This window comes from Saccostrea echinata, unplaced genomic scaffold (assembly GCF_033153115.1).
Source record: "Saccostrea echinata isolate AGI-Se365-2 ecotype Australia unplaced genomic scaffold, CSIRO_AGI_Sech_v1 ptg000009l, whole genome shotgun sequence".
Classification (NCBI taxonomy): domain Eukaryota; kingdom Metazoa; phylum Mollusca; class Bivalvia; order Ostreida; family Ostreidae; genus Saccostrea; species Saccostrea echinata.
The window spans coordinates 42,701,134-42,727,500 of NW_026889758.1; the positions used below are offsets into that span (position 1 = coordinate 42,701,134).

The following is a 26,367-nucleotide window of genomic DNA, read 5'->3' on the forward strand; positions in this document are numbered from 1 at the left end:
ATTTAGAACTTCACCCGTCATGCACAAATTATCCCAAGTTTCAAACTGCCGTTGATGCTTTGGCATACCCAACAAACTACACAGTGATTCCTTAAATATATGGTTGTTTCTCCTCGTATACGCTAAATTTACAATGCACAACTGACTTTTTACATTTTTTTAATCTTCGGTTATTTTTTAATATTTCTTCACTTTTGAATTGGTAGCGGTATTTCTACGTATGTCCAATATCGCTACTGTATGCTAATTAAATAATCTAAGGATAATTAATGGATTTAATTAAACGATTGAAACATTGAAATCAAATAATTGAAGCCATCCAAAAATTAGGGTCACAAGAGGTGAGGACAGCTGTGTACAGTGTCAAGTGATTGGTCACGGTAATTACTGTATATACATGTACACAGCCACAGGCGATAACGGGTATTAACTGGAGAAAGTAACGCTAATTACGTGTATAGACATGGGCAGTGCATATTTGAATAAAAGTTTTCAATAAATATATGCACTTTGAAATATGAAAAAATATACATCCGAGTAACCGAGTACTGATTTTAGTATTCGATACTCGGACGTTCGATCGAGTACCCGGTTAAGCGGGTACGCGTTGACATCCCTACTAATTAATTAATTTTATAAGAATAAATTTATCAAGAAGCTGAACTCGCACAATTTTATCTAGGCAACATTTTTGTCTCCATTAACACATATTATATATCTATATATATCTATATCTATATCTATTTATATATATATACCACAATTAAGACTGAACTAAATCTAAGAATATAGAGACACATTTCCAAAACAATAACACAATGATTTTACCATATCTTAAATCTTTCAATTACGGAAATAAACTGTAGTTAAATCCTTATAACCAAATGAGCGGAATATTTCATTCGTAAAAGATATTCATGTAAATCAATGTGTAATGTTCATATTGAGTCTAATTTGAACATAAAGCGGCGATTTTTCAATGATGAATAGGATGTAAATAATAAGAATATGCACTATACCTAATATAAGTTATCATTTTAATCTTTTTTATCAATGCAAAAAGTAAAAGAAGCAATAAATAGTGTCTTCTTATAAATGTGAAAGTAAAACAAAATGATTCAGGAGAGATTAGAATTCAAATACATACACGGATGTGTAAAGTATTTCTAAAGGGTGACACTATTTCAACAGCCTGTTTATGGTGATATGGAGGCAATCTTAGTGCTGAATGTGTTCATAATCATTTTAGTTTGGCCTAGATAATCTTAATTGAATTTCAGAGAAAATTCGAGACGACGAAAAATTGATCTATTTACTCAAGCTACAATACTCTTCATTACATGATTAAGTAAACATAAGCTTCAGATATGAGTGGTTTTCAGCAAGTTACATGATATTTAAAGCACATGTTTAAACTTGAATTTCATCCATGCGTCAATATTACAAAGATCTGGCATTGTATAAAATTATTAAGAGTACCTCCATTCTTTATTGAAAAAAATCTGTTCCAATAATTGGGCTATAGAGAATGATAGAGTTTTGGGGTTTTTTTCTGAATCATACACTTTCTATTATCACATCAGTAATAACATACTTTCAATATCTGTAACTTTCTAATTTCTGCTGAATAACATGCAATGGCAATAAATAGTATTAAAGTTCATATTCTTATAATCATAACCGAAGAATACTAGTACTACAGTATATGCTTTGAGTTTAAATTCTATTATTCTTAGAAATAAAGCATTTTCTTTTGTATTCATCACATCCTTTATAGATTTTCCGTAAATCCAGGTGATTTTATAAAACCATAAATCCTCATTTATCAAATGCCACTGAATAAAACATATATTCCCAATTTTTTCATAAATAGATAAAATATAGTTGATTTAGAATTAAAAAAAATGTCTATTAATGAGAAAACATGTGCATCTGACTGTAAGAAAACAATTTAGATTTAACGAAAAAGATACCAAAATTCAACACTATATGAATTTAAAGCTCATTGCGTCGAAATCACCATCTCTGGGGCGAGCAAAGACACTTTGTTCCAATGTTTTCTTGCGTTCTGATTCTCTTTTCTTCGACTTTTGTTGAACATCGTTAACATCACAATCCACTGCATTCGTCTGATATTTGGCTTCATTGGACTAATGAAATGTAATAAGTACATTGCTCAATTAAGAAGTAAGTACATTACACAAATTCTTTCTACGAAATATGAAGATAACGAACAGTAATCAAGTTCGAAGTCCATTGGAATAATACAAATTTGAAGGAGAGCAAACACTGACCCCTAGAAACATCAGAGGTGGGATCAGGTGCCATGGAAGAGTAAGCATCCCCTATCGACCGGTCGACCTTGTCATGATCGGGCAAACGGAAAAATCCGTAGACAATTCAGTGTGCAAATAGCCAAGTAATTTGTACTAAAACGTCAGTCAATATTCGACTTTACGATATATAGTATTTGCTAACAAGGTCATTGTATCGACCAAAAAATTTGCGAAATGTTGACTTTTAACGGAACTGTTGAAATCCTTGTATCATCAACCTGTTTGTCAATAGCTCGCCTCGAATTAGAAATTCGTACGTAGAGCATGCTTTGCGTATCTAATCAACTCCATATGCAGGTGGTAATTGCTACATAAATAAGGGAAGCTGACGAAAGAAAAATTGAAGTCATCACATTTATCATTACGTTTTGTTGTTAGGCATTAATGTCTTTTTTCTAGTAAAATATGCAATATAATATGTTTCAAAATATGAAACAGATGTGTCAGACTTCGTAGTGTCCTTTATCTCGAGTTCAAAGGGATATATCCAATCAACGTAAGAATGAAAATGAATATTGTCAATTTATAAAACGTCGTCGATATATCTAAATGTCGAACTGAAGGCCACAGCAAGAGACTTCTTCATTTCATATAAAAGTTTTTGAAGAAATTCTGCTTCACATGAATACAAAATAAATCTACTTATATATATATTTATATATATTGTCTTTCTCTGACATATTTTCTATTTATCAATAAAAAGCTGCATTATGACTACTTTATTCAGATTTTTATTGATAAATAGAAAATATGTCAGAAAGACAACATATATATATATATATATATATATATATATATATATATATATATATATATATATATATATATATATATATATATATGATATATATATTATGAGAGAGAGAGAGAAAAAAAACGTGCTATACCCCATTCTTCATCAAACTGTGTAAAGAACTGCTTATTAACTGTAAGAAACCATAAGCTTCAGCACCATCTTGCAACAGGGTCTGATGAACATTTGCTGTGTAGATAAAAATAGTCACACATTATCTACAGTAGTGATATTTTCTTCGTAAAATAATTTCGTAAAAATACCGGTAATCATAAGTACCGTGTTCAGATTTGCTGCTTCAAAACAAGAGTACTTTGTAGCATTTTTATAGAAGACAAATCTTAGGAAAATTCCCATGTAATTATACTATATGTAGTATATGTACAATCTTTTCCAGTCAGTTTTGTTTTCTGAATACTTAAACATGTATATGTACCACTGAAGTTGTACTGATAATGTAGGAAATTTCTAAAACCTCTACCTTGTTCTGAGACATGTCTGTCCTCCTTTTTTTCTCTGAAGATAATTCCAAATAAGTCCTTGATAACTTTGCCGATGAAATGTTTGATTCCGAGTTTTTCGTACTCCATGTTAAGTGTTTGTTTGACCTCATTAATGCTTTTATTTAAAATGGCAGCAAAAATTGTTATCAATGTCATAATAACACAAAACATGTATGAAAAGTAAAAGAGTTCGGCAAAGGTCGGGACGGCAGTAACCATTGATTTTACATTATTCTTCCCGATGAAACTGTTCGCAAGAGTACCACAAGTACTAAAAAAGTCTTTATACTCTTTGAGTTTCACTCCAAACAGCAATGTTCCTAACGTGGCAAAAATAATGTAAATGAGGATAAAAAGAAAACCAAATCCTCCTATGTTTCCCTTGGCATTGACAACAACCGATATTATCTGTGTGAATCTCTTATTGTATCCTAAAATCTTCAGGAGTTGGATGGTTGACAAAAAAACAATGATCGCAAAGAATGCATTAAAAACATTGTCCCAAATTACGATATGATTAAAATTGATAAATTCATCATTTATCTTTAAGCTTAATTTGTTGTCGTAAAATTCCTTCATAGTCTGCTTGGCAAATGTCACTCTTACAATATACACTGCGACACAAGCATAACTGAGAAAAATATTAAGTATTATTACCAAGTTCCATGGCTGCTTGATGAAACTTAAGAAACCATGTCCCTTTACTTTGAAGAAGACGTTTATGGTTGTTATCACAAGGTATGAAAGAAAAATCAAGTAGCATAAGATGGTAAAACTTCCAACCATATCCGCAGATACTATAGGACGGAATGCTTGTGTCTCAGTCCATTTCATAATTCCACCAATCTCTATAAATTCTGCTAAATATATAGCGTGAATAAAGAGGTTTCTATTTGGATTATATAAGGTGAATTCCAAGAAAACAGCGCGAGTATTACGATCGATCCAGTTCTTTTCAACTATTTCCTTAACTAAATCTTTAGCACGATCATAATTTTTTGTAAAGCGCATGATGTATCCTCCTCCATCGTATGTTCCATATTCTCCAGATTTTGCTATTCCCCATATATTTTCAGCATCAGTGTATTTCCAAGCACCTGCTGTATAATATGTTCCAATTCTGTTTGTCTCTTTTCCACATTTTGAGTCATACGGTTTCCATTCAAAGCAGTACTCAGCAGTATCTGCATATTTATCAGAATATTCATGAATGCAGGGATATGGCCATGTTATTCGTGTAAACGGACACGAGGCTGAAAAAGAATCATTTTCATCGATTCAACAAAAGTCACATTCAACATTTGTGATTGAAACAAGAGGCCCAAGGGCCTTAACAGTCACCTGAGAATAATACAACCCTGTAAAGGATCCAGTGAAGTATATAATAGAACAAAATAAACTAATAGATAAAGATATCTTGCCCAAAAATAAGAAAAATACCTAAGGATGATCTAGGATCAACAAAAAGTTTGTCCAGTACTCAGCAACAACTCTTAAAGTATATCTTTTTACTTATCTGAACTTTTCAGTGCTACAACTTCCTTTGTAACTATAAACATACTAAACAACACAATAGTGCTTTAACGTAAAATAGTATACACATAGGAAACCCACACAATCCAGCTCACATTGGTTTCTCTTGATCTTTGAATAATATTTTACGTATAAATATAAAGAATATTTTTGTCTCATTTTTATTTATCTTATTATTTACAAGACTAACTGACTATTAATAACTATCTTTCAATACTTTTTGTTTTATACATTTAAAAAAAATGTATTTTTTTAAACAATATTTCCAGTGATTATTCCTCATAGGTAAATAACTTCTCTCAAAGTAGAGAAAAAAATTCACAAGATCAATAGAGTCCAGCCCAGAACCAGAATCCTTGACCCAGTGGTCAAGAATATCACAATGGTGGTAAAGTCACCCTCGCTAATAACAACTTTGTACTTTTCCTCCTAGACGCCCAGGAGCAGAGAAAAAAATTTTCAAAGAATTTTTGCATTTTCACTATATAATCAATAGAGCCCTGCCATCACACCAAAACTCCTGACCCAGGGGTCCATGAATTTCATAATTTTGAAAGAGGTACCCTTGCACTTCACAACCATGCACTTAGTTTGTCTGCTAAATATCCAGCAGCAGAAAAGAAAAAAATTTAAAGAATTAATGCACTTCTACCTTATAATCAATATATACCCCATAAATACAAAAACCCCTGACCCTGGGGCCAAAAATTTCACAATTTTGGTAGAGGGATCAATGCTTATAACAATCATGCCAACCGTTTGACTATTTGATGTACAGGAGTAAAGAAGAGAAGAATTTTAAAGAATGCTTGAATTATGATTTTAGCCCCAATCCTCAGACCGCTAAGCATGGACCATGAAATTCACAATTTTTGTTCCCCTTTATCCATAGATGCTATATGCCAAAATTGGTTGAAATTGGTTCAGTGGTTTTAGAGAAACAGCTGAAAATGTTCAAAAGTTCACAACCGACACACGTTGCCAGACAAAAACAGATAGCGGTAGTTCACCCAAAGTGACTAAGGTGATCTAAAAAAAACATACAAACATATTCTCTGCCTTATTTTAAACCATTTTAAAAATTGAAATCTCGGATGTATCTTATTTATCTAAACCATGTTTGTGAATATTTTTGAAAACTTCATATCTGCACTTTTAAAATTCTTATCATCTCCATGTTGATATTCAGCAACACGAATTCACATTTCATGATTAATTAAAAGCACGGTTTTTGAGTCTTTGTGTCATTATTATTGGCTTGCCTCTCTCTGTCCTTAATTGACGAAGTTGAGCTGGTCCAATACGGATACTTGCCCTGTCCTTGAACCGTTGTTGGTCTATCACTCCTAATTCGTCACCGGCATAGTTAGTTAATGGGTAAAAAGTAGGTATAAATGTTTTATACAGCCAATTGATGTAATCCTCTGTTCGATTTATCTGCAATAAAAAAAATGAACATTTATACTTTTCAAATTCTTGTATTAAAAAATTCTATTTCTCATTCAAATCTCTTTTTTCATGAATGGTTCTAAATAGTTAACAATTTGAAAACAAATCGTTTAATTTCATTTAAATTAAAATTTTTTTTTTACAGTAATCTTTTTAAATTCCAATGTTATACATGTATAACTGATGATGGACTTCCTTAGTTATTGCATTGTCAAAATTTGGAGTATTATCCATTTACTAATATTTCTCAAAAGCATTAACCTACATACATCTATACGACTAAGGGAATCTTTTTTCTGAAAACCTCTCTCTCTTTATCTATGTAAAATTCTGAGGAAAATGCTGGTGTTTTTCAGGTTTATAAATTTTGCTTAGTTGTGATACAATGCTTTATAAACTCATATTTTTAAAAAAGAAGTCCTTTGGCATAATCATCATCATAACATTGAATTCTTGTTTGAACAAACGGCAACCCAATTTGTTTACATACAGAAGAAAATCCTAGTTGTTCGTTGCCACTTGAATAAAGGAAGCTATCTATGTTGGATTTATAATGGAATGAATCGAAGTCCCTCTCCAAAAAACTTATGGAATAAAGTCCAAATAAATATACTGCAAATATTATTAATTTAGTCAACGCCTTCTTTGCCCTCTTTTCTTCTTGTCTTTTTGCTTTAAGTTGTTCAAGTTCGTCTTGGGTCAGTTGATCTGGTCCTCTCAGAATGTTACTTGCAAATGCTTCAAATAACAGAGCATTCCTTTAGAAGTATATTTCTATGACGACTCGTGTTCAATAAAGCTTTTTAAATTTTTAATTTACTTAATGTTGGATTCTTTGTAATTTTATTTAAAAATTACCTGCTAATCGATGCTTATCCGAGTTTTTAAAGTGAGTCGAAAAATTCTTCAGCTGATCTATGTCCACCTCCGCAGTCTTTTCGTAAATTATAGCTTTGAATACGGTGGCAAATAATACCGCAACAAATAAGACCTGAAATTGACAGAAAAACGTTCTTAAAAAGCACACATAATGTTTCAAATGAGGCGGTGTACAAAATTTCAAAATCTCTAGATGTGTAAAATTAGATCTAGACATCATCTGATGATATAAAACATTCTCATTCAAATTTGTTTTCAAAATGTGGTACTAACGACCTTTTTAAAGTCATGAAACATTTTGCTTTTACATGTAAGATCCATAACTGAAAAGATTTGATGATTGTAAGCATTACTGTGTGCAAAATTTGATTCAAAAACACAGATTATTGAAATGTGTATTGGGAATAAATTCTCGCTCTTAATATATTTTATTTTGGTGGTTACAAAACTTCACAAAAATATTCAGCGAAGGACAGTTTAAAATGAAACAAGAAAGATAACAGGCAGATAGATCACTGACATAGTGGTAACGTCATGCACATAAATACAGTATCTGAATGGAAATGTGTTAAAAATGCCTTTTAAAATGAACAAAAAGTTATCAAAATTAGAAAGGTTGTTGCTTTATTTTTACCTTAATGGGGTCCACAAACAAAATCGACTCAAAAAAGGATAAGAAAAAGGACATGAGCCATTCTTCAGATTTGGCTTTTCCCCATTCCATACTGTAAAGCAAAAGGAAGAACGCCGAGACCAGAACTATCACCGACAGAATCATCCAGGCAACGTAAAGTATCCAGTGTGGTAGGGACTTTTCGTGTTCTTTGATATATTTCGACGGAATTCTAAACGATTGAGTTGTAGAGATCTCTTTCTTGTCTTTACTGGCTTCAGTTTCAGTTTTATTGGCCTTTAATCGTCTGTTTCGGAAGAGAATTGTTAAAAATAGTATTGGAAATGTAGTTAAAACGATTCCGATCAAAGATACAAATAGTGCTGAAACTGACAATCTGAACACCCCTATCTGCACATAGTCGTAAGTTGCTTCTTCTTCGGCAGATTTGTAATACATTGCATTGGAAATCATGCTTAAAAAAAGCAACGCAAGTACGCAAGAAAGCCTCTGTACCCGAGTAAATCTACTCTTTCTTGGTCGAAATAGAAGTGATAACCAGAGATGGTGATCGGTGATATTTAGTTGTGTTTGATGTGCAACCAGAGTTTTAAAGGCCATCAAAGATTCCACTGTCGACACGGGGAGAACACGTTCAATGAGTCCATCTTCCTGATCTAACGATAGCCAATTATCACATAGGAATATAGACCTGAATAAAAAATGACTCTTAACATAGGTCATCTCATGTTAACCTCTCTCTTTCTCTCTCTCTCTCTCTCTCTCTCTCTCTCTCTCTATATATATATATATATCTATCTATCTATATCTATACATATTAAGGTTGTTCTCTAAATTAAACATTCACAAAAAGAACTCTGAATGAAGTGTATATCCATGCTTTTTTTGCCACGGTAAAATATATCGTATATCGAATAGAAATCGGACATAAATGTTTGTTAAAAACATGCTCTATCCATGTAATTTATCACATCTCCCAGATTAAATATATAAACATTGGTATATAATGTATATATAATGTTTCCTGAAGTTTTTCTTTAAATTGAATCATTCCAATGATGGCATTTGAAATGAAAAATCCAAATTGTACCGTTCATTCGTTTGTAGATCATCTATTTCTATTTTACTAAGGAACCAGTCCTGACGAGGTCCTTGCCCTGAACAGTCATGCCATATTCTAAAGTACTCAAGGTCACCTAAACTGTGTTTCGTTCCAAACACAAACGTAACGATGCTACCAGAAGGAAGTCCCTGAAATAGTTTAGTCAGAGCTGATCAAAATTTGTTCACTAGTTTGGTAAAAAAGAAGTAAATTTATATGCGATGTGCTTAATATCTAAAGTTTTAAATATTAATTATTGCACAAAAGTATTCATAAGTTGATAACCTTGAAGTTTTATATGGAGCTGCCTTGAATAGGGAATATTCACCTTCCAATTCAAATTACTTTATATGACTTGTTCTCAATATAGTGTTGTGCAAATTAAACTCCGAATTTATTTTAGACCTCTGTGTGTTACTTTCTTGATCTGGCATGAAGCCTTGACCTCTATCTTGAATTGCAATGAAATATTAAATTGATAAGGTCATACTGAATTAGTTGAGGCACACTTCCGAAAAACCCCACTCTTCACTCTCCCTTCTTTAGATCAAAAAGTCGAAATATTTTTTTTTATTTCGGTTTGAGTAAAAAGGTAATTTTGCTAACTTATTTTCCTTCTTTTTATCCTCACGTGATCGCTTTCACTTTTTACCTTTCTTTCACCATCGCTTAACATACGTATTCCGCTCTCGTCTTCGGATCCACTGAGTACAAAATGAATATTAGAAGTTGTCCCTGCCCGCCGTCTCAGTCCAGTATACACAGTTATCATATAGAAGTAGCAGTCCTCGGAATCATGGTCACATAGGAAGGCGATTGCCCACTACAATTCACATAGTATAACATTAAAACAACATACATATTTCCATCATCTTTTGTTTTTTGATTTTATGTATTTTCCAAATCTAGTAAATAATATTTCTGCAGTAACAAATCTTAACATCAATAAAAATACAGATTTTATTTGAAATTTTTTTATGTACAGAGAAAAATTAAAAAGGCTTGTGGAATTTTCTCTTTTTAATACATGTAAATTGTTTCTTAAACTATGTTGAACTAAGTCTTAAAGGAAGCATTTAATATAATATTGAAAAGAAAAAACATATCACCCGTTCAATATCTTTCTTATCTTCTCGTCTTAAAATTAGAGCCAATAGGAGATAGATAACTAGAACTGCAATCATTGCTCCATAAACCGAGGCATTTGCTGGATTAAACTTTCCCCATACTTTATACAAGTCTATCATGTTGGGTGGAACGTAGAAGGTTGTTGAAAAGATGTGCCCAGTGCAGCGGCATACCGTTTCGCCCACCGTTGTCATTGAAAGAACCTTTAAAACAGTGTTATTAATAATAATGAAGAATTAGTAGTATTATTTGCAAAGGTCTATGTCTATTGAAAACCTCCGTTTAGATGAAAAGCATTATTATCAAGCATTTCTTTACGAGGTGAGTTCGTTGCTCTTTGTAAGAAAATTGCTTTAAGTATATCTGCTTCTTGTGATCGGTTGAGACTAATCACAGTTAATTACATATTTTAAAACAACTTTTGGAAGGGAAAATTATGTAGTACTTGATATGCCTAAATATTTACGTTCAATTTTAGCACAATTTAGATGTGGCATTTTACCACTACGAATAGAAACCGGTAGATATCATGGGGAACCTGTTGAGGATCGAATTTGCACCTTTTGCTCTAAAAATAATGTAGAAGACGAAATTCATTTTTTATTGCATTGTCCTATGTACTCTGAATATCGTTCAAAACTTTTTGAAAACACTGGTCTTAATCAAATGGCATGGTCAGATATGGATTTACTAAGTATACTTGTTTCAAATTATCCTCGACAGGTTGCAAAATATTTATATTTTTCATTTATGCGGAGACAGTCCGTTATCTTCAGAAAATAAGAATGTATTTCAGTGTCATATTTATCTACTAATAACAGACACTACCAATCTTAGCATACAAAGTACATATATGTATATATATCAAAATTATGTTTATTTACTTTTTTGTTTATCCCTTAACGTTGTGCTCTTTATTTTCTTTATATATTGTATTTCAATTTTGTGTTTAAAGTGGCATATAGGCTCGATGGGCCGGGTGTTAATTGTTATTTTATACAGTTTGTAAACAAAGGATTTAATTATGTACACATGTCACTATAAATAAATAAATTACTTACTTACTTACTTACATAAAAGGCATCCAGCAAAAAGAACAACTTGCGCACGCATAACGCGACGGCTACTGTGTTTGCTATACAAAAGTTTCTGTCATTTTTTGTGTCATTTAATATGTTTAAAGAGAATTGTTAATTCTTTGATCGATATTAAAGAGAATTGTTAATTCTTTAATCGATATTAAATTTATGTATATACTGAGAGTCTCTCTCTCGGAAATTTTTTAAACGTATTTATACAGACCACGCTTGGGGCTTTCAGCTATGATATGACGATGTCCTGATTTGAAAAGGTAAAATTCGTTGCTCAAAAGGGAGTGATATCGCAATTTTTAAACACTCAAAAATGATTGACTTAACAGTTTTCCATGTATAATGATATAAAGATATTTTAAGTAAAATAACAAATTAAAATGCTCTTTGCAATAGCAAAATGTTTTTTAAAAAATCTAACCCTTTTATCTACGAGTATTCAGAGGCAAAATAGTATTCAAAGTATTCCATATACATTTATGAAGTGCAAACTAGCATTCAAACTTCTTGAAATTTTGACAAAACAAACAATAATATGACTAATTATTAGTGCCCATTATAAGAAGTTTGAATGCCAGCTTGCACTTCATAAACACATGATATAATTTGAATATCATTTTGCCACTAAATACTTGTGGATAAAAGGATTTTATAAAGGATTTTAAATGTTTTTTGAAAAATATTCCTATTTCAAAGTGCATTTTAATTTGTATATGTACATAAAGTATTTCACACTTGGAAAACTGGTACGTCAAACATATTTTGTCAACTTCATAACTATGCTTTGCTGGGATGTAACTCTCAGGCCACAACAATTATAGGAGCATTAACAAAATTTGGCCACTGTTAAAATGGTTTCCACAAACAAATATTTTTTTTCCTTTAGTAGAACCTTAAAGGAATACTTGTAAATTCTCCAACTTCGACCAGATTCCATTAGTTTACGTTAAATTTTCATTTTGGATCAAAAGCTGTACGTGTTTTACTTCTGAAAACACTCTAGTTTACACCCCCGAGTATTTAAGTGTGTGTTTAAGTTGAAGGGGGGGGGGGTCTAAACGCGTTCTCGAGAAAAAGTTTTTTTGTTCTGAGTTTATACAAATAATTGATTAAACTTAACATATCTTTCATACACAGAATTAAATAAGGAATTTATTTTAATTTATGTGACTTAAATAATACCTCACAACGATTTGATTCCCATGTATTTGATGTTTTGTCCCACGCCCTACATGCTGTTGTTATGACCTGTAATGTGAAGTTAGCATCCACAGGGTCAACGGTGCTGTTTTTATTGTAGACTGACCGATTTGCGGACAAGACATGAACAGCCTCCCTCCTTGTTCGGGAAGACATGGTTTCTTGAGACCGATCTACAGTTTCATCCTCTGAACAGGAAATTTTTTTTAAAGAAGGGGGCATAAATAAAATTAAATATGCAAGACAAGTCAAGATAATACAGAGTAAATGTGAATTTTTTTCATTATGCTACTAGTATTACAAATGTTACTTGATGAATGTTTTACCTTTCAGAGGTTTGATACCCATATAGCAGACACCTTTAAGACAAAAACCATTAGGAACAAATATTTTATATCCTAGTTCAGTGTCCCAATTTCTGATAGCGGTTTCGGTTTGATAATCTCGGCCAGGCCTGAATGACGTAGTGGTTGGAAAAGGTTTTGGCGATATGAACAGCCTATACAGGAGCCTTTCTGAGGAGATGTCTTCCAGAAAATTGTGAGGTTTTATGTAAATGAGGATTGCATCATCATCATTCATTACGTCAAAGTAAAAATGAGTTATCAACTCGCCTATACTCGGACTGTATAAAGGACTAAAATCGTAAGGCTGGGGCTTTCCTCGATTACGTAATTTGACGTCCATCACAGTTTCATCTCCAAAATCGTACACGAACACATCTGATGTCAAACTGCTAGCATTTTCCCCGAATATTAAAGGATTCTTCCCAAAGACAATAATCTGAAAATTGACATACTCCAGTACACCAAATAATTATATTTCTTAGGACAAGAAGTCAAGGGACCAAACAGAAAGATGTTTCTTTAATAATTTGGAACAGCATATTTGTGTACTAGATTTCACTTTATTATGCAAAATAAATTTAAGAATATTCAAAAAGTCCGTTTTCTGAAATGGGTCAGTTGCTTGCTCAATTTTTTCGAGGAAAAAAAATTACCTTTACTTCCACGATGGAATTAAGATTTACTGAACTGTTCCCATGTGTTATACCAAGAATATACTTTTGAAGTTTCGTATTGTTCACGTTAGCTTTTTTAAATTCAGTATAAGTTGTTTTTTGGACTATAAGCTTAAGGTATGGCTGGTGGAACTCCATCTTTTCCCCAGTGACAAGAGTAGTAAGTAGCGTAGCTTGAACATGTGTCAACATGCCTTGTATTCTTTTATAATACGTTTCCGACTGGAAAAAAAATCATGGGCAATTAATTTTGTGAAACAAAAAGAAAAAGATTCGAGAAAAGCAGCAAAAATTCCGTTATCAAAAGCAAGCTGAAAGGGAAACAAATCAGAATTCAAAGTACGATAAATGCAATTATTCATTGACTACTTTGAAATGAAATCTATCCATATCTTTAAAATATTTTTTTCTTGTTTTTCTTTTTAGTAACAACATAAAATATACAGTATATGAATTTTGCCGGCTTAGACTCCATATAAATTACAACCTTACTCTTCTTATATATAACTAATATTTTTGTACAATAACGTTGGCCTGGACAGAATTGATAAAATCAGGCATACTGTCAGGTTGATAACCATACTTAAACTAAAATGTCTTTGAGAAGACAATAACGTGAACGAGCACTTACCATGTTTATCTGTTTGGATTGTATATCTCTTTCATGCTCTCTCAATTGCAGGATAAGATAGCTTTTTTGTATTAGGTCATTCAGCTCTCCTTCTGTTAAGTTCCTGTTGATAAGCTCTAACTGTCTATCGGATCGGAACTTCTTTGTTTTTAGTTCATTCAAAATATTTTCTTGGGATAGTTCTTCGCTGAAATCCTGCAGGTTCTCTGGCAGCATGACATCCACAATGATGTTGACAACTCGCACAATATCTTCATCAATAGCATAATTGAATAAAAGTGCTGGTATTTTGTCAAGCTATATATACTTAGTAAATCTTATCAATGCATTTAACCAAGAAAAGAACAATTCTTATCTGTTCTTAACTTCCCAATCTCTACTGACAGGTATCCCGTGCATTATGAAGAGACCCATGTATTCGAGAAACCAAAAAAATATAATCAACCTCTACTTTTTATAGACTCATTCCCTGTTTTGGTGTCAATAACTGGCTTGTAACAGACTCAAAATACAAAGAAAATAATGGATTCGTAATACTAGTAGTTATCTGAAACACATTTTAATTTGGCTTCTTTTTCCTTTAGATACTGACTGTAAAAGCTGTACGATCCAATTTTTTATCATAAAAATATGATTTACCGTCATCATTCATTTACATTTCAAAAGTTTCTCACATTCCAAAAATTACACAATCTAGTTCGTATCTGTTCCCGAGAAAAAGAAAGTAGAAGATTATAAAAATTATAATTGTGGTTCCACAACTTATACAACGACTTTTGATAATGCACATTTCGCTTCAGTCGTAAGCATACGATTTCAAGAGTGTATATTAGGAATTGTAGTTATTTTGACGGAATCGGGACACAAGAAAAGAAGACCAGTGGTCAAACGGTCTACTTAATTGAATAAACCAAAATATTTGAACATGGCATGAGGTAAATATGTCGTTAAACTATGATATTCTATACAGTAAACAAACCCCCGTGTTTCACCTCGTCATATTATCGAAAGGTCACGCGATCGTTCTAGAAAGTAGCTGCAGAACTAGAGCTCCGAAAAAAAAATGACAGACCAGAAAGTTAATTACAGTGCCACCCATTGAAAAAAGTGTATATATCTATTGCGAGTAAAAAGTGCGCTGTGTCTCGATTTATTTCTCCCCTTTTTTTTAAACTTTCATCTCAGAATATTACTAACCGTGTGTTCCGAACATATTCTTTTACTATTTCCACGACAAAAAATTCCTTATTACTGTTGTTAATAGCCCTCCTGGGCCTGAAATTGAGACCATCCAAAAAATCGCCTCTTTATACTTCCATTTTGGGTGGCAAGATAATTCGGTCCAACGTGACTTTGTTCAGATGTAATCTACTAGGTCTAAGAAATTTATTGAAATCGAGCTTCTGTGCATTTAAGGTAAGATTTCGGATAAATTTATCCATAACCGTGAGGAATTTTTTGTACACAATAAATATAGTTTTTCTATGGGTGGCACTGCACCTTTCTGGTCATTCATTTCAATTTTTTCAGACAAGCGAGCTACAGATCTGCAGCTATCTAGAAAAAATGAATATTCTTGAGTTTTTGTTTGTAAGCAAAGAATTATTTCTTTAATGACAACTTATGGGACATGAATATTTTTCGTCCTTTGAACATATGATGAACACACCTAGACGATTATAATACTTTAACGCTAGCGGACCATACAGCTTTAATTTAGCATCTTTGTTAAAAGGGTATAAGAAATATTATAGGCATTATTATAGTTTGAAACAGTATTTGCGACAAAATGTACAAAATTTATTGATAAAAGATTATTTGCCTTACGTTTTGTGATTTCTTCAATAGTATGAACGTAGTAATTTGGAAAAGGGATTTCCGTTTCATCAATTCGGATGGTAAAGCACCTTATCATATCTTCTACAAGTACTATCAATTTTTCCTGAAAGCAAGAATTATCATGATATCATGCAATGAACTTTTCATAAGTGTTCAATTTTAGTATGAACAATTCGATAATAATATCACTGTATGCTTTGAGTTCTAGAACTTACTAGTGTTTCAAAAGACAGATATGATGGATTTCTAACCACTGCGTCAATTGAACTAAAGATCTGGTGGATGTCTGTCAAGCTAAATTTTTTATAAGTCCACTTAGAGCAGGTTTTGCCTTCCTCTGATAATACTACAATCATTTGATGAATAATCTGAAAAAAAAACCAGTTTTATTCATATGAAATAAAAGCAAAACATGTGTATTAAATATAGACATATTGATTGCAGTAAAATCAGCATGGAATGATTTTTTTTGAGACTATATTCAGGCTAGAAGTGAAAAAATAGAGGGAGTAAACCTACTAATTGTCTTAAAATAAACTGCATTCTTTCTTGTGTATCCTTATGTAAATAGAAAAACAAAATTAAAGAGGAGGAGGAGGATATAATATCAGTATTCACCTCATTTATTTGATCTCTCTCTCTCTCTCTCTCTCTCTCCTAGGTTACATATACCAAAAAAATTCAATATTATTTAAAAATCCTGTGGACTGACAGACAGAGGGAAATTAAATTACAGATTTAATAATAAAAAGGGTCCCCCAGTTTCCTTTACAGATGTAACCATTGAAATGATTAGAGAAAAAAAAGATTTAGTGACACAACGGCAGGTCGGGTTAGTTTCTGAATATTTAAGTTCCTTCTAAACAAAATATTCTTTACATACTTTTTTTAACCAATGTATGAAGTATCTCGTTGTATTTCGGAAGATAAAAAACATTTTTAATTACTGAAGTAATTTCTGTTTGTATAGTACATGAAAACATGTGTTAGCTTGTAAACGGTGGTCCTCATCATTTCAAAAAGCTCATCCTAAAACAGTACTAAAACACACATTTTTTTTAAAAAAAAAATTGTATTGCGTCTTTACCCTATTTTCATGTTTATTTCTTGAGGTAGGAATATGTCAGAGAGGAGGTATCAATAATTTAAACTCCCTTTTGCAGGAGTAAATCTTCATGCAAAAAAGTAACGCTGTATATTATGTAAAGTTTTTTTTATTTTATACTACATCTCATCAAAAAGAAAAATTGCTATAAATTGAATATTATATTTTGAAACCATTGCCAGCATTGATTTTTTAACTTTGTTATAAAAAAAATGGTTTAAACAGTATTTCAATGCTAAAAGGACAATCCTCTGAATACAAATATTTAAACTGAAAAAAACTCACATCCTTGTATAATTTCTCAGCGTCGGAATCTTTGTAAAAAGTCACTGATGTTTTTGTTCCATCCAGGATCTCCTTCTCAGTTGTAACAGAAATATTCTGTAAATATAGAAAAAAAATCTAACATTAAATATTTCACATAAAAAAACATACATTAATTAATAATCACCGTTAAGGGAGACACAATTAGATAAATCCTGAGTGAATGCTTTCCAATAGTTCTGGAAGATTATATTTTTCAGGCCTGGATTTATTTTGCTATTTCTAAAGGGTGTTCCCATTTCGCCTTAACTGTGAAATATGTGTAAGAAAATGTGAAAATTCTAAGGCGAAATGGGAATTTGATTATTCCTTTGTAAAAACAATAACTGTAAATTAATTAGATGTTTGTTTTACCGATAACTTAATTACAGTTTAAAAAGATGTAATTTTTTTATATATATATATATTTTTTTTTTTTTTTTGCTTAGAGTCTATTGACTTCACTTTTTTCATAATTTTTTTTCAGGTTTTGTATCATTTTGCATAATTTTCACAAAAATCACTCATTTTCACTGTGAGCAAATAATTTGAAATCATTGAAATTTTTGCTATGCAATGCAAACAATACTTATACGCATAATTATATGTTTACACAAGTTCCTATTTCGCCTTAATAAATCCCAGAAGGTACTAAAGCGAAATGGGAATAGCAAATTTTACAGTTAGGGCGAAATGGGAACAAACCTTTCTACGCCACATCTATTTTGAAATGGGGCATTACCTTTGACAAAACTCATGGCCATTGTTACATTGTTACACTGAACTGATAAAATGTCTCATATCTCAAACAAATGGTCAGAAAAATTAGTACACATGCTAATCTTCTTCGAAATTCAAAGCCAGCATTCTATATTACAATCAGTAACAAAAGCAACTGTGATATTCAGGAAAAAACATAAGAAAAATCAGGCCAAAAAAATTACTTAAATTTGCATAATAAATTTTTACCTGTTTGTAAGGTAATAAAGTAGACGCAATTGAGCCGATGTAACGAAATGTACGGATGACATCGCCTCCTCTTCTAATAAACTCAACCGTCATGTTAAATTCTTGATAAAGATTTAAAACTGGTTCTTTGTCGTGACCACCATACGGAATGGATTTAGTTGGTGTTGAAACAGACTGTTGTGTTATAAAAGAAAGATTTTCAAGAGATATTTAACACAAATTGAAGAAAATTCCTGCATCAACCTTTCCCTAGCAAAAATTTACTATGCTATAGTTAACTATAGTTTACTATAGTTAACTATAATTTACTGTAGTTAACTATTGTAAATACTTTTGATACTTTGATTTACTATGAAACTTTACACTAGAATTTCTTTAAGAATTAGAGTTTTAATAATTCTTAAATAACATGCCAGTCATGTTGTTTTGGAAAATATTAGGTGAATATGCAAGTAATAAGTCCCTTTAATAAAAGAAAATGGAATGTAGGAAATTTAGAACACTACAATTGGAAATTCATAGAACAATGCTTTAACTTCAGTAAAAACTTTGATTTACTATATTAAAAACTGATACTATAGTATACCATAATTATCTATAGTGAACTATGATTAACTAAGGTATTTTTTTTTAGAGTTGTACATGTATGTATGTCTTAAATTCTTTATCCGTGTCCCTGTGAGTAAAACTTACGTATGTTTGCTCAAATGCCTTGAAATAATCATCATGTTCGTTATACACTCTGACGCGAAAGGTAACACTACTGTTAAACTGAGAATCCCCAACTTGGATTGGGGTCTCAAGTATAGAACCCTCGTCTGAAATAAGAATAGACATTATCATAAAACAATATATAGAAATGCTGTACATGATGAAAAATAGAACCCTTGTCTAAAATAAAAAAAAACGTTCGACATTATCAAAAATTAAACCTCCATCTTAATTTTTTTTTTTTTTTTTAAAAATCGAAGCTACTTAAGTGAACTGAAAATTAATTTATTTCCTTTTAAATGTTAAGAGCAGCAAGCAAGTCATTAAATAATATTAAAATATTTGCAATAGATGATTCAACATTCTAGCCAAACAGCTACAAATCCACCACAATTAATCATCAAAATAATAGGTCGATTTCTCAGTCATATTGACAATGCCCTGTTAAACAATCATTGACAAAACAAAATTCATTTTTTTCTGACAATCTCATCAGATATTTTTGAAAACAAAAAGTTATATACTTGGCTTGTTTACGTACAAAAAAAATACAGTTATCTTACTACATTTCATTGAGACTTGAAACAGAAATTCCCCCAGTCAATGTCAAAATAATGCTCATCTAAATTATCTTGGTACAATATTACTTACATCCTTTGTAAAGATAATTTACGATGTCCTCGATGTCTCCATATGCGGTTTTCCTCTTGGTAATTGTTTCGAATAGGTAAGCCAACACAGGATATGTCTCAGGTTTCCAGTTCGTACAGTTAGCACTGATTGCAAGTTTATCTAGATTGATTTTGGATTATGTAAGTGTATCGATTTCATTTGTAGAGTTTGACAATTTTACAACTTCGTATCAATTTTTCTGAAGAGGAACAATTAATTTCACAATTCAACAGAATCAGCAAGATTTCAGCTTAAGTACAGTTGTTATAAAATGTAAGTATAAAAATTTAGGGCGTACTGTCCACTGCCATTTTTTCAGACTGATGTTTAACACAATTAACACAAACGGGTTAGAGAAAAGTAATTTTTAGCCGGGCTTTGCTGAAAGCAAAGTCCTGGCTGTAGGCATCGTGATCGACTGCCTTACTATAAATAGCACATGTTCAGAAAAGTAAACAAAAAGCCTAACAGCGTCAAAGCAGACGCTTCCGATAAACAAAATAGTCACACTGAAAGACGATACTTAAACAAATATTTTTTACATCTCAATCTACGGAATTGTTAATTGATCAATATTTTTGTTTGAGAATTAAATTGAAAGAGGAATTAGATATTTACTTTATTAGGGTAATCGTGATATAACAATTTGTGCACATACGCTTCTGATTGCATATTGTAAGCGAACTATTTTCAATAAGCGCGGGCTTTTCGACAGGTTGCCTATATTTCATATCGTTTTCGTCGATGTTATGTGAGTGGTTATATTCTCTGTTTTGTCTTTCAGCAAATAAATAGATAAGTAAATTGGAGTTTAAAGAATTAATTAATGTGCGTTATGCCTGAATTAGGTCGCCTGACAATTGTACATGGTGTATCTGGTGTATCTAGTCGGCGATAGAAGTACTGTTTGTTTGAAACTTTAAGAATATCTCTAAAAATATGTGCATTTCTTTAACTATGAATTACATAAATTATTAAACCAATATGAATATAATTTTTTTAAATTAATTTCTAATTCAAATATATCTAAAAAAAAAATCAGCAAACCATATGGTTCAACATTCTTTTAAAAAAAAGTTTGGCAATTGACAGACAAACATTTTTTGTAAAAAATTAATTGTTTTCTTAAAAGTTAAAATTAGTGACCTTAAATGTTTAAATTAGTGACATTAAATAAAACAAATGACTTATATATTCTCCTCACTAGCCATATGTTATTGGTAGAATTTAAAAAAAATTGTATGACATTTTTTGTTCGTTTACTGATATTATAGTATAATTAGTCTGAATTTACGTCCGTGATGCATGTATAAACAGTAAGCTCACTGACAATGTCGTGATATCTGTAATTGTTTTTTTAAGATCAGTATAGCATTAAGGTGTCTTGAATGGCAAGAAATTTAATGTAATAATGAATTTTAAAAACATCGGTGGTCATTTATCAGATGTAATTTGGTACGATACCGTGTTAATTTCTGCTGATATTTTCAGGGTTGATCTTGTGAAAACGGCTTAACAGGAGACAATTTATTAAATTTTTCCTTTCAAAATAATTGCAAAAAGATGATGATTTTATGATTATATTAACGGCATAAAATGACAGCGAACACCGACTACTTGCAGCAAACAAGTGCGCCGCCATTACGAATTCGTAAAACAAAGAGACAGTTACGGATACTCGTAATTTTCTGAAAAAAAAAATGTGTAGGAGGTCAGTCGGGTATAACCGGAAACAAACAATTTTTTTTAGCCTAATGATGTATGTATGTAAATATTCATGAAGATTAATCTTACAGTTGTAATACTGGTAATGCTGTAATGTTTTCAATATATTACTACTCAAATAAATAAGTTAAAATTTGAATGCGTTTAAAGAAAAGGGTTTGAAAATACGGTATTACTTCGATAACCCTGAATGCAATTAAAATAACTTTCTCCTTTCTAATAAATAATTTCGAAAAAAAATCCTTATGATGGTTAAGATCTTGTGTTTGTTTGTATGTTGTTTAACGTCCCTCTCGAGAATTTTTTCACTCATATGGAGACACTACCACTTGCCGGTGGAGAGCTCCAAATTTTGTCCTATACTCGGCACTTACGGCCATTGAGCAGTGAGGGATCTTTTTCGTGCAAGCACCTATTGCGACACGGGACCTCGGTTTATACGGTCTCAACGGAAGGACCGGTCTCCACGTCCCACAGTGGGATTCGAACCCGCGACGTAAGGATTAACTCCTTACTTCGCGACTCTAGAGCAGACGCTCTTACCACTGCGCCACGCGAGCGACTAAGATCTTGTGTAAAGGTGATGTAAATGAAGTTCAAAACTATTTGTTTTCTTTCATAATATGAAATAAACAATGCCATTCCATTTGGTTAATATTTTAATTTAATAGTATTAATTTAAATGACTGGGATAAAGATTTATATTCTGTGAAGCATGGAATATAAATAAATAAAAATGTAAACTTTAAGATAGAAATTTCACGTGAATATGTTTATGTATAATATATAAATTATTTATACCCATTTAACAATCAATTTAGCGTCGAAAATTTTTATGCTTACAAATTCAGATCAAATTTTTAGTGAAAAGTCAATGGTATGTTTTGAATGTGAAAATTTTGTTCGAGACTTCTCACCTTGGATTCATCTCGTATGTGCTCCCAAAGCGCTTTACAGTATATTGAGCGTGCGCGCGCATTCCAAAAAAAAAAAAGGTCTTAAAACACATGCAAGCTCTCAAGGGTGCTCGGAAATAAAATTCGTTTATGTTAATATATAATTAAAAGAAAACAACATATAAAAATGTTCATTAGTCTTTATCTAAGTACAACACATTATAATTTTTCAGAAAAAGTTGGTTAGTCTTTGCTTCAAAACTTCCTGTTCAGAATGAAGAGCCATCTATGTACGAGCCATAAAGACCTGAATACATCATGATTTTCTCAGGCAATGACCATTATGGCCGAACCTAGAACTAGAACTAGACTCATATTCATGTCATAAAGATTAGATAATTATAATTTTCGTGCAGCTGGTTTCCTAGAGGACCAAAAATAAAGAATATTTCTTTTCTGATTAATACAGGCATGTAGTATCATTATCAGAAAAAAGGAGAATTGTCCAAACCCGAAAATCCTATTCCGTTGGAGAAGGAGTAGGGGTGGGCTACAACTTACTTTCACATTTCGAATTTCATTAATTCATTATCAAATTACCGTACTTTTAATATGCTACAATAAAATGATGGTACAATCTAATTAAAATTAGACTATATCCATTTTGCTTTTAGTAAATCTGTTCGTCGCTCGTGATAAATACCTGGTTTATATTACGAAGAGTGAGATGAAAGTTCCAATTTAAATTTGATTGCGAAGAGTCAATCAACCTTTCAATGTACATTGTCCATTGTAAAAGTTTATTTTTGAAAAATGGTGACACCCCTAGCTCCTCCGATACTATATATGTGCCTGTATGAATCAGCAAAACCACTCAAAGTGCACTGTTACCATGCATAACCATTGTGAGCTTAATGTTTAGAAAGGTATAAATGTATTTTGATGAAAAATATCACCAAGTCCTATCCTGGGGTCTTAACGTTGGGTTCTGGACCGTAAATTATTGGTAGATGGGTTATTGTTAATCATAATCATACAAACTCTACCTGTTAAATATCAATGGTCAGAAAGAAAGATTTTCAAATATGTACTAATTTAGGATTAGACAATACACTCGAACATATTAAAGCCCGGCTTTCAGTACTTTCAGTACTTTGATTATTTAGGTAATTGGTACTTCTTTCTATATACACAATTCTTTCAAGGAAAGAAAAAAGAGGACTGATAAGTTAAAGAAGTATTATGTTGAAAATTTAACTTTACTTGATGGAGGTAAAAAGTAAAATCAAACAGTCACGACATGATAAAGCCCCAGTAACAGTATGTCACAATATATAAAGAAGAAGTGGCAGGCTCTTGGTGTCTTTTATTTCGAATTCATCTTTTTTTATTTATCTTTCATTTAAATTTATAAGAAAAAATTGCTAAAGACAATACACAATTCACGCTTAATACGATAGCCTTTCATCTTTTGAGATTTAAAAGAATTTATTAAACAAATTACACGTTTCTGAAATATAGAAATATGGAATACAATTCAAGTTCAAGGTTCCGAAATCATCAGTCTGGTACATGTACAGTGTATATCTAAAATTAAGGCCTTGTGAAAGGAACTGTTCATATTAGTAATCAAAGTCTTGCCGCACTCAATTTAAAAAAGAAATACAGAGTGTGATAGACCAACAGCAATGAAATTTTTGCTTTATATAAAAACAAAAAAAAAAAATTCATTTGAAGTAATTAATATCAGCATTTGAATTTATCAAGTTTTTAATTTACCTTTGAAATAAACAGTTGTACATGTTACGTTTTGAAGGATTGTATCTTGCCTGGTCCTGAAAGGCATGGTTAAGGTATGATTACTGGTCTCATTTTGTTTGACAGCTGTCAATAAGAGTGTATAATTTCTGCCTGGTGTCAATATATTTCCTTCCAAGGCAAAAGCTGGACCGTCAATACCTTCAATTAGTCCAAAATACTATGTAACAATAACAAGTAGAATTTAATAACTAAATCGTCCTCCGACCATTGATTCATAATACAGTTATTGTATATAATGTGTTCCTGAACTCTGACCTGTTATTGTCATATTATTAGTATTTAAATCCAAATGTAGATTCTCTTCAAGTAGTGACCAGTGAAAATCAAGAGAGAAGTTATTACGCAAACAGGAATCGCATTGACTCGAAACAGCAAGCTTTGTTTGTGTCGATACCGTCTTCATGCAATTAACAATACATCTATAATATAAAATATTTATCCGAGAATATCCCACTGTTTTGAAACACGAGTAACAAAATAAGATAAATAATAATCTACTTCTCTCAGTAAAAAAAAAAAAAAACTTACTTGATACTGGAAATTGTGATGTCTTCAGTTATTTCTTTCACCTGAACATTCTGAGTAAAGTCATCATTTCTAGTGCCTTTTTGGACAGTTAGAGTAATGTCATAGTTACCTGGACTTTTAAATTCATGTGAAATGCTTCTTGCATATGCATTTGTCAGATTACTGAAAACAAAGACATACAAAATGTCAAGACATAATTAACCATTGGATTCTAAAACTGATGTCCTTATACGATTTATTTTTATTATCTATAGTTTTAATTTCAAAACTGGATTAATAAATTCTCCGGTTTATTATGCTATTATACACAAGTCAGCGAGGAAATCATACCTGCCAATGGCCCATCTGTACGTAACGTTACTATTCGAGTAATTTTTCGCATGGAAAAAAATAGTCTTCTTTACAAAAACTTTCCGTACACTGCCACCGTCGATATATGCAAACGGAGAAGAAGAAATTATTTTAACGTTCATTGGCTCAGTGATATATGTCCTCAAACTCGGAATAGATATATTTAAGGATACTTCATAGGCTCCTAGTGGGAGAATACTGGCATTAAACATGCACACTCCTTCTCTTTCGATTAACGATGAGCAATTTTCCCAGCCAAAGGTGATGTCTGTCCCAGGACAAAAAATGCTCATTCTATTGGCAATATACACCTCACTGGAATCAAATACTGACATTTTTTTACTCTGCATAGAAAACTGCCTATCAAATATCCCTTCGTCCCCATAACAAACATTTATCACCCTCACATCCAAATGCAGATCAACATTTGAGATAAAATTATGACATTTAGCATCGATTGTTTGATTTCCAAGATCGTAATACGTATGGTAAACAATTAAAGGGCGATTTATGGTTATATTGTGAAGTTGGGTATAGTCAACACGTTTTACTTCATCTCCAGTGTTTATGGAACAGTTTATCAGTGGTCGAGTGCTGTTCTTCAAATGTGGAGATATCCCAATCAAAATGCTGATGTTTCCTGGAGGTAACGGCACTGTTTGGTTCCTTTTTTCTGCACTAGTTTGCAGTTCTATCTCTTTTTCAAGGTCATAATCTGCAATAATGTAATCATCTAGGTAAATTTCTTCTGCGAACTTGTTATTGTGTCCAATAAATTTCGGCATCTTAAATCCATATTCTGTATAGTTTATCTGAATCTGATCTCTCGTTTTGTTTCTATTATCTTCCGTAATCATGGTACTGTTCTCCTGGTAAGCTAACTTGCCTGAATCAAGGTCAAATTCAATTGTAGCACTGCCATCCATTTCAATTGTTATGTTAAATGGAACCTTGCGGAAATCAGCCTTAGTTTCGTTACAGTAAGCTTTCATTGCCCCTGTAGAAATGTTGTTGATATATGTGAAATTATCATTTTTCAAATTAAATGTGACTCTAAGTTCAAAAAGACCTCTGCTCGTAAATAATAAATTTCGGCTGAAATCCGTTCTGTTGTAAAAGACTGAAGCATTTTGATCGCCAAAATGCC

At 31.8% G+C, this 26,367-nt stretch overlaps 1 protein-coding gene across 1 annotated transcript; it reads right to left on the reverse strand.

Annotated features, from left to right (window-relative positions):
• Positions 1–1,089: 1,089 nt before the first annotated feature.
• LOC133182755 (uncharacterized) lies at positions 1,090–26,212 on the reverse strand. Its single transcript, XM_061317603.1, has 22 exons — positions 25,394–26,212; positions 24,384–24,498; positions 19,879–20,019; positions 19,210–19,334; positions 18,517–18,690; positions 17,530–17,625; positions 16,355–16,507; positions 16,128–16,242; positions 14,301–14,551; positions 13,649–13,891; positions 12,975–13,431; positions 12,631–12,809; positions 10,339–10,560; positions 9,882–10,052; positions 9,218–9,378; positions 8,128–8,818; positions 7,473–7,605; positions 7,105–7,352; positions 6,428–6,602; positions 3,611–4,885; positions 3,224–3,318; positions 1,090–2,150 (listed from the first exon to the last, which is right to left on the reverse strand). The coding sequence occupies exons 1-22, from the start codon at positions 26,210–26,212 to the stop codon at positions 1,986–1,988; spliced, it is 6,204 nt and encodes a 2,067-aa protein (XP_061173587.1). The 3' UTR covers positions 1,090–1,985.
• Between the last annotated feature and the right edge of the window lie 155 nt (positions 26,213–26,367).